Source organism: Drosophila kikkawai, chromosome 2L, assembly GCF_030179895.1.
Source record: "Drosophila kikkawai strain 14028-0561.14 chromosome 2L, DkikHiC1v2, whole genome shotgun sequence".
Classification (NCBI taxonomy): Eukaryota; Metazoa; Arthropoda; class Insecta; order Diptera; family Drosophilidae; genus Drosophila; species Drosophila kikkawai.
The window spans coordinates 6,467,394-6,480,062 of NC_091728.1; the positions used below are offsets into that span (position 1 = coordinate 6,467,394).

The following is a 12,669-nucleotide window of genomic DNA, read 5'->3' on the forward strand; positions in this document are numbered from 1 at the left end:
GGCTTTCACGGACAGATAAGCCCCGTCATCGGTCAGCCAAAAAATGTATATTTATTGTTTTTTGATGGAAAAATGATTGGTTAAAAGCCCTCGTCTCTATTTGGATAGCAAGCGTTTAGAAATCGAATATTTTATTGACTTGCCACATAAAAAGTTTACCATTTTTATAACACAAAAGGAATATCCTTTGTTGGTTTAGTTTTATTTCAATTGGCTTTTATACATTCAGTTAAATATAGGATTTTTTTATTTGTTAATTTACCATTAGTAAGCCCCGATTAGAGGTACTTATTTACTGTAAACTTGATTCGAATCTATTAAGGCACATCATGTTTAAGCTACTTTTAGTCTGCCTAATTCCATGCTAATTAGAGATGCGTCTCCTTCAATTAATGAGCTTTAACGTCAGAAGATAATCAGTAATCACTATAGTTTCCCCACTTGCTCTTTTTCCCTCTGCCTCTCAGGTGGAAAATTAATGTAATAGGAATACCAACGAATGACGAGAGTAGGGTTAAGGGAGCAGGTGAAAAGCGGTGGAATAGACAAACAAGCACAAAGAAGCGGTGTTTCACCTTTCAGATGAATACACCTGCGCTTTGTGTGTGCACACACACACACACAGTGGAAAGTGTTGCTCTCGCCTCGCATTAGCATAATTAAAATTCGCTAAACAGGTTGGCGGCAAACAGTAGGCTCTCTCTCGCCACCAGAGCTCCATTAACTGGCCCCCCCAAAGTCAACATTGGCTCGACTTGACCCACCGGGGCAACCGTGTCCTTGGTCCTTGCTCCTCGGGCCTTGAGCCACCGCAGGGCATATGCAACACAAGCCCTACTACCGCCTATCACTCATATTTAAGCACATGCGAGTGTGCGGCGAACGCCTGTTTGTAATACCCTTGAACTTTATTGTTTGTACATCAGCGGTTTGCCCGGCTCTCTGGCCTACTCTCCGTGGAACAGTGCTGGGATCTCCGTCCGGATCCCACGGCTTCGCCATTTTTATGCCGCTGTATGTTTGTGGACGTGCCCGCCCTTTTTATTGCGGGCTGTCAGGCGCAGCAATACATCGGTTTACCATTGAAAATATATACGAGCATATTTTTCAGACAGTTTTCAAAATAAAAGAAAAATTTTTGGTACAATTCGTTAGTTTATATTGCAATTTCGCTGTGGGGCCTAAGCCATATGTAGGATTCTAATACATAGTAGACGCCAGTTGAAAATCTTGAAAAAAGTTGTAAATAAATTTCCTTAATTTTAATATCTGAATATAAATAAATAAAATATTTTGTAAAGTAATTAGAAATAACAGATAATTGAAGAAGTCAACAGGGTTTGTGTATTAAATATAGCAATATAAAAAATATATAATTAGCTAGAATTTAAATATTGCTCACAGAGCATTAAACTTTATAATTTTGTATAATCCTTTGAATTTAATTTTTGTTGTACATATTTGTATGAATTATAATCGATTTATTATTAAATTCCAACCCATGTTTCGCACATAATCCTCGAAGACTGCACAAATGTACAAACACTTCGTACACATGTCCCTCTCGATAGCCTTATCAATTGCCATTGAATTCAATCATTGCTTTCGCTACATTCTGAGACTTTGATTGCACTCCATTGAATATAGTTCCATGCAAACTGAATCAACTGAAAATTCAATTTCCCAATCGTATTCGAATCAGTCTTACTTCAATTTAAGCTCCTGTCATGCCAATACATTTACATTAACTATAATATAAGCACATTTGGAAGTGACACTGATTTTTTTCACTTAAATATAAAAGAAGCCTTAATTTAATTTCGTTTCGCAGTTTGTGACAGCTTTGCACTTGTGTGTTTTTTTTTTTGCAGATGATTAGCAGACAATTAATGCGCATCAACGCAGTAAATGTGCCCTGGAAATGAATGTTAAATATTCAAGATAAAAGTAATTAAATTAATTTCGCGTCGGACAAAGAATAATACGGAAGTGTCTATGCAAAGTTCAGCAACAACAAGGGCATGAAAATTAAATTCATATAAAAAAACAGTGCGTATGAAAAGCCAGCCAACACGGAATGGCGGCGGGAAAAGCATCAGCTGCGGAAAAGTAAACATAAAGTTTGGGAATTCTGTCAGAGTGACTGTGTTGGCGCAGTAACCGGGACTTCATAATTTCCATCCGGTTGTATTTAAATTATACTCAAGGTGCCGCTTGGCCACGCAACTTTGCCGCGCAACGGGAGCTCCACATGGCGTATACGTAATGTAAGTAGCAAATATTTCGGCGTCTTTTCATGCCGATGTACTTTTTAAGAAAGTCCTCCTCTGGCATTGTATAAACAAAAAAATGATCCTACTAAAATAGACTTTTAAATAGAACAAAAAATGGGACTGTTGACTCAAGTCAAGGGTTTCAGCGGACTCGGAAGAAGTTTACCAGTTTACATATCATCTTTTCCGCTTCCCTTGGTTGTTTGAAATACTTAAGGTTTTTATTTCGCTTCTATTTCTGTAAAAGTTTTGCTCTGACGTAGTCGTAGTCCTAGTCGTCCTCGTGTTGCTATTGTTGACTCTCCGTTTTCAATGCGGGCTTTTCCTCAGTCATGTTATCTCCCGGCCATTGTTTTTTTTTTAACCGCACTGCGAAGACGCTGCCACAAAGCCAGTTAGTTTGGTCTCAAAAAAGCGAGGATGAGGCTCAGAAAACAGGAAAAAATATAAATACCTGTAAGTATATTAAATAAAACTTTCTTGGGCGCAGTTAACTCTTAAATACACTTCTAAGCACGCAACTCTTCACTCACATTTTTTGCAGATATGTTGCCAAAGAGTTTCACAAGTCCCATATTCCATTCAAAGCTAAAGTTTTGAATAAAATTTAGACACACCCCTAGGCAGGGTATAAAAATAGAATCGACTTTAAGCGAAATGAGGCAATAAAGATTTATCTCAAAAGGACGGCCGCCAAAGCCAATGCAGCAGATTTGTCAAGGATTTGCGGCTGAAAATTTATTTTGGCTGCTCGCCTCCTCCTCGTTTTCTGTTGACTTTTTGCAGTCGGTCCTCCGAAAGGATACCGAAAAAGCAAACAGGGTATAGTTTACACATTGATTTTTGAGCAAAATTTCACAATATATAGCCGGGGCTTTGTGTGTCTGTGTTCGGTCCCAAAACAATTGTAATCTATGATGTCGCATTCAACATGCATAAATTTTAATTAAACCAAAAAATAAAACATGCGCTAGTTTGTTTATCGGCCAGAGTTGAAATTTATTTTGTTTGTTTTTCAAAACGAAATGAATTTTGGTTGCCTGAATTTGCGGGCGCATGATATGATGTTCGGTATTTATCAGTTGTTAACGCAGGAATGACTCCCAAAAACTGAATAGAGAGTGACAAAGTCCTTGCCAAATATTGCCAAAAACTGAAAACGAATATCCGAACCTAATTGCGTTGCTCATTTTCAAAACTTGTTGAGAAAAGTTGGCCAAAACTATGCACAAATATGATGGGACAGACAAAGCTGTTAGACTGCTTATGACATCACTTAGAAACAACTTGAAAACTACGGTTATATTTCCACTTGAGGATGCCTTCTCTCCTGGGGAGATTTTCGGCGGGGGGTCCGTGATAATCTATGGAACTTTACTTGTACAGCTCACACTTCCCTCGCAGGCACTTCGCTTTTTTGTTTCCATAATTTCATGCTTCCTCCTCCGCTTGGCAAGTTGAAAATCTTTTGGCTGTCAATTATCGGTTTCCAAAGCAGGATACGTTGGATACTTGGGCAGTAAACAAGTTTTTCTTCTCGTCCTGCCGCCGTCGCCATGTGCCGCGATTTTTTATGCCCAGCCGTTGTTTTTCTTATTTTTAAATAATCTCGACGTGAGGCTTTCGCAGAAATTTGCGGGGTCGTATACATGAGTTGTTTAGTAAAAGATAAAAACGTGATTACGAAACAAAACACTGAACACTGGCCCGAAGACGGCGGGCCTAAATATTGGGTATATTTGGTGGCGGTGGCGGTGGCGTTGCCTGCCGCCAGTGGCACCATAAATCAAAAAACCGCAGGCCTCGCCTGGGTCATGGGAAAAGTTAAACGTAGAAAATTGAGGGAAAACTTTAGTTTTAATGGGCCAAGTCCCGTTTTTCCGCCAGCCTCTCTGATCGTTTGCTGAAAACAGAGCGAATTCCTAACAGCTCCAAACGCCGAGAGTGCCGCAAACGCGTTAAGAATTATTGATGCCTCATTGCTGATTGCTCTGCGTTTACGCCATTTGACACACATCCGTATCCCGCATCCCGTATCCACATCCAGATCCAAATCCAGATCTCAAGGGTGGGCCTATAATTCGACGACCCTCGGTTCCCCCCAAAAGGACACACACTTGGGCATAAAAGTAAGTGAAGTTATTTGGTATGTCTGGCGTGTACATCGCATTTCCCCCGCACCCACATCCACATCCACGTCCCTGCGGTGGGTCCCAGGTCCTCCGTTATTACAGTTTTCCTAGGAAAACTGACACAAAAAATCAACGTTCACATTGTCAGCATATCATCAATGCCTTCTCCCCACATCTGCGTAAAATTATTGCCAAGTCTGCCGTTTCGGGGACTCGTATTCATTGCATTAAATTGTATTTTTGATGCTGGCGCAAAATATGGTAAAACAATAAATACGGCTTTGGCTGATTGTGCGGGGTTTCTGGGAGGAACACAAGTTGATGGAATTCACTGAATCTGTGGAATGGGGCAAGTGTTTTTGTACAAAAAAAAGAACCAGTGATCAAATTTATTTTGAGGCATTTCTTTTTTATTTTCAAGCCTTCTTTGGTTGCATAAAAAATATTATATTATGTTATGCAAGTCAAATTTTCCAGAAGGTGGATTAAAAATCAAATACCAGTGGCTAGAGATTTATATTAAATTAAAGTATGCAAAAATGTTCTTTTGTTTATATTTTTATTTATTTTTTACTTTTTCGCACCTTGTTTTGAGAGACATTTCTCGTTTTCGCTTGTCTCTGCAGTAAAAAGTCTTTGTTTAAGACAATGTTTTTTGCAGATTATGAATACAAGTACCCCTGAAAGCCTTATCACATGTTCAGGCTGAGATCTCGGAAAAGCAAACAAACATTTAAATGATTTTTATGGCAACACATTTGGGCTCCCAACATTAAACCTTAATGTTTCGATCTGTGGACTTTTTACTCTTACGAGTGCGAGTATTATCGAAGACTCTTGTGTGTTTTTGTTTGCAATAAAAATTCATGACGTTTATTTGTCTGAGCTTCAACTTTACTTATTTTAAAACTTTCCTTTTTTTTGTATATGCAGGAAATCTTTCTCCCTTGATTCCTTACTTTATCACTAGACTCCTAAAAAAAGAGCGATAATTCAATTAGTTTTGGTATTTCTACCCAAACAAACAATGGCGAGATATTGCCTTTGTCGTCTTGGTAAAGTGATTCATGATTGTTGCCCATTCCTGGGCCATTGTTGAAACCTATTTGCATTCATTTTTTTTTGCGCTTTTTCCGCCCTGGTCAGCATTCCCAAAATCCCAGTGTCCTCAGTACTTCCTTTATGGCTCTTGAGGCTTTCTCAGTTCTAAGATGTTTACCTACAAAAAGTTGCAGACCCAAGTCAATGTTGGTTTGAAGCCAGTCCTGCTTTACAATCATTCCACACAGTTTCCGTTTTGGTCTCCTTTTTGGCTTATACTTACTAATCTTCCATTGTTAGTTGGTCAATATTGAAATGCTGAAGTGAGTAAACGTCTCTCCCTCTTTCTCTTATTGTTTAATATTTGCATTTTTGTAAAAAGTGTATTTAAACGATTAAGCTTTTTGATGATTAAATTCTTTGCACAATGTTTACATCGAATGAAATACTTTTTGCAGTAAACTAGACGAGACAAATGTTTAATTACCTTATTTATTTTTGCATTTTAAAAATAACTGCACCCACATGGGAATTTTCTTGCCAAATGGTGAAAAACAGCGTGAAATCAATTTCCATTAGGTCCTTAGATTAACTTTGAATTGTCAATATCCATGGAGAATAGGTCGTTAGACTGCATAAATTTATTTTTACTCTGCCCTTTTTAGCACGTGCCTCGGCATTTGCCGCCAACGAGGGAGTCGTTAAAGCGCATTTTAACCACAAAAAATAAAGGGAAGGAAAATCCCCAAAAACGGGGGTTCCCATTGACAGATACCGACTGAATAAATACATTATAATCTTATGATTAGGGTCAATAAAATCAACAATTGGGAAAAATATAAAACATAAATATTTCCTCACTCTGTAACCTTCATATCAATCTTTTATTCGCCACAAAAATATCAATTATAAAAAAGGAAAGCTCTGTGTAAAACCAATTTTTCGGTCCGCAATCAGAAGTGGAATGTGAAGATTTATTGGCTTTAAGCTTACTCCGTGACAGTGGCAGGTGGGAGGAAGTGGAGTATGTATGTACCTGCAGAATAAGCGACAATCAGGGGCTCTTCAGTTGTTGGGTGGCAGTTGGTAAAATGCGAAAACTGGTTGCTCGCACACTTGAGTTATTTTCCATTTGCATAAGCGCCTCCATTGAATATTCATACACGCCAGGATGAGTTTTTAATAGCGGCAATCGTGGAGTGGAAAATGAGGAAGGAAATTATATTATATCAAGTCCTAGAGAAAATATACTTTAAGCATCAAGGGACATATAGATTGCTTTGGTATAAAAGTGATTGACTTTGGTTCTATTTGCATAAATTTAAATGTTAAATATGTATTTCGTTAGCTGCTATAAGTAACAAGGAAACCTATTATAGGAGTTAAGTTTAAGGTCCGTCACGTGTGGCTCTAAGTTACCATTTTCTTTCTTCAAGAAACATCTGGCAGCAGCGTAAAGTCTCATGGAAAACACATTAGCATCGCTTGTTGATAATTTATGACCTTTATTTCATATATTATCAACAGATGCCTCCATATTTTCGTGCATCAACATTCAGTAATTAGGTGTCCCATGTTCATGAGCCCTTTAAATCTTACCCAAAATTCACGTAGTTTTTGCATTGAGGCCTTTGGGCCTCTTCGAAGCTTTTGGAAGTGACGGCGTAGCTCTGAATATGCTTTGTACTCCAGCAGATCACCAAGAGTCGTATTTTTTCAAAAATGTTGCTCTGTACAACTGCATGCCATGCCATGCAGGTGGGATGCACCTCGTCCTCTGTTGCGTCATCCCCGTCGCACGCAATGAATTTGATGGGAATAGGTCTCGGAGGACCATCCCTGGCGGGTGCTAGAAGACAGAGCAGCACAAAGGATTGGTGCTTGAAGATGACCGCCAAGTAGATGCCCAGGGGGTCCATGGCAATGGCCAGTGGTTTGCCGCAGTGTCTCCACTCTCCCGAACAGCTTGCATCCTGCAGATTGGCAACCATCTCGATGCGCCACGAAGGCTTGGGGCGCTTCAACAGCAGCGCCTCCTGATTTCTGGTTCTCGAGTATAGCCGGGTACTGCCTTCCTTTACGAACAGCAGATGGGAGCTGCAAGTGGTCCAGACAGCTGTCTGGATGCGGCTCTCTATCTGGACCTTGTCCCGAACCCTCCAGGTGCACCTGTCCAGCTCGCAGATGCTGGCACCACCATTCAAGCTGGCACAGAGAATCTCTTTGAAGTCAGCACTAAAGCGCAGCAGGGAGAAGGAGCTTTGGTTTCCAGGGTCTAGGATCAAGCGCATCTTCTGCTGGTAGTCCGGCTCCCAGAGAATGATGTGGGTGGAGCCCAGGGCGGCGCTTGCCAGTATGGTACCGTCCTCGTTCCACTGCACCGAGGTCACGCAGGTGTGGCCCTCGTCTTCCAGCATTCGCATGTGATGGGTGCCCTGCATGTGACGGATCTGACGGTGCACTTGGGATCGCCAGTTGCTCTTCCAAAGGAAAATCCCCGCCGAGCAGCCCACGGCCAACTCCTGAGACCACGGACGGAAGGCGACACAGGTGATGTGCTTCTGCTCCAAGTCCCTAAGGCAGGACCTCTTCTTGAAGCTCTCGTCGTAGAGCAGCACAGTGTCCTCCCTGGTCACCAGTGCCATCAACAGGCTAGGACTGCTCGGATGACAGTCTATATAGCGGAAGGCCGCCGTTTTCCAGTCCCGCGTTTGGCTAATCCTAGCCAGGCAATCCTCATCGACATCCACAGGCAACCGTTTCATCTCCAACAGAAAAAAGCAACAGAGATTTTTCAGGGATTCGCTTACCTTCAGCGAAAAGCGTTTCCAAATGGCATTGCCCAGGATACGGATGAATTCCCAAATGTTCACCCAGAAGCTGTCTTCGCTCAAGTTCAAGTACGGCTGTTGTCGCCTGGGTTCTGGGTGTTCTGCACTCATATCAAAAGGGTCCATTTGAGACTGGATAAAGTTAAGGTAGAATCAATATGCAGCGAAATCTAAGCTTACTTGGGGCCTCAGTTTTATATTTATTTATTTAATGGGATATTCGTAATATAAATATGTAAATCATTTTGTTGAATTAATTGAATTCAAATGAAAACGTGTTATATGAAACACATTTCGTAAATATCTGATAAAGACCATAAATTGTATTTCATTTTGTTTTGCTTTTCATTTATTATTTGCGACTATTCATTTGAATTTTATTCGATTTGTAAGTGAAAATTGCCTAATTTTAAACTAAATCCTATATAAATTTCAGTTTTGAAATCTTAACAATCAACCTCTATAATTTTTTTCTTCTAGCCAACTATTGGTTGAATTATGGTCTCAGACGCTTACTTTGTGCCTTATTTTTGTCGTAGCCTTTATTTCTTGTTGCATTTTAATGGCTTTACTTTCGTCCTATCGCTTTCCACTTTTTCACTCTTTATCTAGTCGGCTATTAGTTTTGATAAATGGCTTTAGCGATGCAGTTTTGGTCAGCGCTGTCAGCAGTTTACCTCATCCCCTAAACACCGATATAAAAATATGTTTTATTTTCCTAGCCCATGTTGGGCATTTTCTAAAAATACGCCAAAGGGGGTTAATACTTTTAATGCCTCTTAAAAAAAAAAAAAAATCACAAAAATGCGGACAGCTTTTTTGAAGTTCCAACAATGGGGAAAAGGCTTCACGTTATTTTGTTCATAATAAACTTAACCTGTTCATAACAAGTTCCGATTTATTTATTATAATCGAGTCGTCGGGCGTTTTTGTGCGGCATTTTGTGCAGCTTTTTATACTCACTTTGCATTGGTGGCTTTTTAAAATTTGATGTCAGCTTTTGGAGCCCAAAAAAAAATATATAAAAATATTTTTAATGGCGGAAAATGCTTTAACAAAACAAAATTTACAACCGCTGAAACAAAACGTTAACAAACACAGGCGTTTCACATAATTCACTCATATGGAGCAAACACAAAATGGGGAAAAAAGCAACATACAGCGAGCGAACGGCCAAATAAAATGAAATTATGCGGGTGGAAAACCATAAATTGACTTTTGGACCAACAAACAGAAAACAAAATAAAACTTTTCCTTCTGCGCGGAATAATTCGCCTGTTTAACGGTATGCCCCGCTTTGATCTACCGCATTAATATTTTATTTGTTGTGTATGTAAGAGGGGAGTGCGGGAGTCGTCTTATGTTACACGACTCCTGTGTCCTGTGTCCTGTATCCTGTGTGTGTATCTTGCAAATTGTCTTGACAACAAAAAAATAACAAAAATGAGGCCGAAAAAGCAAAAGCGGCCCACGGGGCCAAGGCACTCCTGCCAGGACCTGCTGAATGCTGAATGTGAAAAGGAGCTTTAAATGAAGCGTAAATAAAATTAAATAGTGGCTGCCGTTGTCCACTTTTACTCTTCGAATTCGGATATTTTCTGCCGTTTTCCACATTGTTGATTTTTTAGTTATTTCGCCCCTATTATAGATTGGCTGGACTGTTCCAAGTTATATTATCATAGCATTAGGGGTGGCTTTAAAAATGGAAAGTCATGAATCTATAATTTAGTTACATAACAAAATGCGGGCCTAGCAGCCATAAATTGATTTTGCAGTTAAACAGCCGTCCATCACGCCGACTCACGGACATTATCTGTGTCCAGCTGCGTGGGATTGGACCAAAAGGAAGTCTTTTTTATCCCAATTTTACAAAAAAAAGAAACGGCAGGCAGTAGAACGAAATAAAAGCCCGGGATGATGGCTGACACAAAAGAGCCAGGGGTTAGAGCCAAGCGACCACTTCTCAGCTGGGTAATTCGGAATGCCTTTGTTTACAAATGAAATGGAAGCTCCTTTTTATGGGCCAGCATTTTATGTGTTTATGTTTTCGACTTATGCGCCAACTGCTTGACCATTTTATTGATTTAGTAGCATGCTATCATCGGCTTTTGCCCCTGGATTTTCAGTTCAACAAATTCAAACTTGCATGCTTTTTCGCAGCTTCCCACTTGACGTTTCGCATCTGAGAGCATTCGGTTTTATTGAATTATAGAATTCCGGGAATGTTGCTGCAAATTAATAGGCAATTAATGTCAACAGCAGAGGCGTAAGCCGGCTGGACTTAGCATACCCTTGCTGAATTATAGCAGCTTCACAGATTTAATCAATAAAATATATACAGTAAGCGCAGTAAACAAAAAACATACATATTTATATTGCGCCTTTGTGGGCTTTAATTCAATTAAGTTTTAATACAATCAATTTGGCGTATGGTGAAATAAATGCATAATTAAAATTCATTTTAATTTGCATCATCACATATTTAATTATGTCAAATGAAAATCAGGATCTCTTGTCTGGTATTTCGATACAAGCATTTAGCATTAAGAAGTAAATCTATTACTGCAAAGCGAAACAGCTTGTTGAGCTGATTTGTACCCAAACTGAACTACCGCCAAGCTCCTCCTGCGCTCAACCCCATTTAAGCCAAGTGCAGTGCTAACATTAGCCATTAAGCTTAGCCATAAATCCAACATATTGCCGAGCACATAAAGTACTCAACTTGGTTATATCTGAGAAGCCAAGCGAGCCATAAATTTCAATAAACACTCAATAAAGTAACCATGGCGTTGAGGGCGCAACACAGCCTTTAGCGGTGAATTAAGTCTTTTAATCATCGTTGCCCCGTCTATTAGTTGGTGCAAATTCAATGCCTAATAGAGTGTGTTACCAAATTCTAATAACTATAAATCATGGCTCGGCTGCGGGAGGCATTAATTGGTTATAGAGCTCAGAATGCTTCATTCAAGCTTAAATAAAAGCGGGTTCCTTAATATATGCTTTAAAAGTACATATGTACCATACCTTTAGTCATGCTAACAATCTTCTTTAGTGGTTTGGGCGGAGTACCTACATGCAATTAAGTACATACATATATGTAGTATACTTTCAAGCACCTTCAAACGTGAATACTGTGCGTCTTGCCATGAATACCACTCGGGAGACGAACACACAAATGGGATTCAGGGGCTGAGTGCATGAGGCATGACATAAATTTATTCATTTTAGCAGACTTGATGCTCTAATTATGCGTGACAGCTTGGCCAACGAGAAACTAACGAGCCCAGCTTTAGTGTCTTTTAAGCTCCGGCAATGATTCTGAAGTAAAAAGCTATAGAAACGGGTTTATCTCAAACACAAATCATACTTCTGTGTATCTGAAGGCCGGCTATGGTCCTTGTATATTTGTTTTAAATTTATTTCAACTTGGTAAAAGTCACAGAGTCATTACTTAAAACGGCCGTGGCAGTCACATTATTTTCTTAGTCAATAAAATCACCAATTATCTAAATGCATGGCGGGGAGACTTTCTGCGGGTTCTGGCTTCTGAATGCCGCTGTTGTGCCTTTGCTCAAGCATAAATTATGAGTTGGACCACTTTTCGTGCATTGCGTATAAATCAGAGGAGCAAAAACAATTTACGCTTAGGCAACATAAAGCATTGCCTACTTCCTTTTTTTTTGTTTTACGCGCCTAAAGTTTGACTGGCATACAATAATTTATTAGGAAAGTCAGCGAAATGTAAAAGTCCAGAACAGAAACAGGCATATAACCAGATTGCCGGCACTGAAGCGGCGAAATGTAGCTTTCAAATTGCAAAAGGCAATCTTACTTTTGCGTATTCTGTTTCTGTTGTGAGAGTCGCGTCAAAAATTCCCGGCGCTTCGAGTCAGTGGTAACTCAATTAGAAAATTTAATTACGCCGCAAGGCAGGCGGCAGGAAGCGTTATTATACGTATATTTCCCGGCGATATGCAAACCTTGTGGAAATGAACTTTATTATTCTTACGGCACATGTATACTGGCTCTGTAAATGAAGGCAAAAACCAAAGAAACAGACAGATAGCTTGAAAAAAAGCAAAGTAATTGGATAAGAACGTTAAGGAAAAACTCTGAAGTGGTGTTAAAGCTTTTCTAAACGCTTATGTATATAAGATTAACTCTTAAATAGAATTTTTATAAAGCTATTGAAATATTATAATATAATATTAAATATTAAATAACAAAATAAACGTGCGAATTCTCAGCAATAAACTAAGTTTGCACGCTGATAAACTTAAGTTTAAATGTAATGTGTGTAACGAAATATATAAAATTTTTAAACGATAGAAAATATTACTTCTTAGGTATATTGCTAACAAATTAATAAAGTGATTTCAAGGAAGAAATAAA

General features: G+C 39.3%; 2 protein-coding genes across 2 annotated transcripts in view; one reads left to right on the plus strand and one right to left on the minus strand.

The window, feature by feature from the left end:
* Positions 1–12,669, plus strand: part of LOC108081958 (uncharacterized) — a 125,085-nt gene that overhangs the window by 241 nt on the left and 112,175 nt on the right. The window contains exon 2 of the mRNA XM_041775681.2: positions 1,872–2,267. The gene's annotated coding sequence lies outside the window, so the exon portion shown is untranslated. The remainder of the gene's footprint in view (positions 1–1,871; positions 2,268–12,669) is intronic.
* LOC108074608 (aladin) lies at positions 6,928–9,269 on the minus strand. The gene is made up of 2 exons (XM_017166728.3): positions 9,241–9,269; positions 6,928–8,409 (listed from the first exon to the last, which is right to left on the minus strand). The coding sequence occupies exon 2, from the start codon at positions 8,401–8,403 to the stop codon at positions 7,042–7,044; it is 1,362 nt and encodes a 453-aa protein (XP_017022217.2). The 5' UTR covers positions 8,404–8,409; positions 9,241–9,269; the 3' UTR covers positions 6,928–7,041.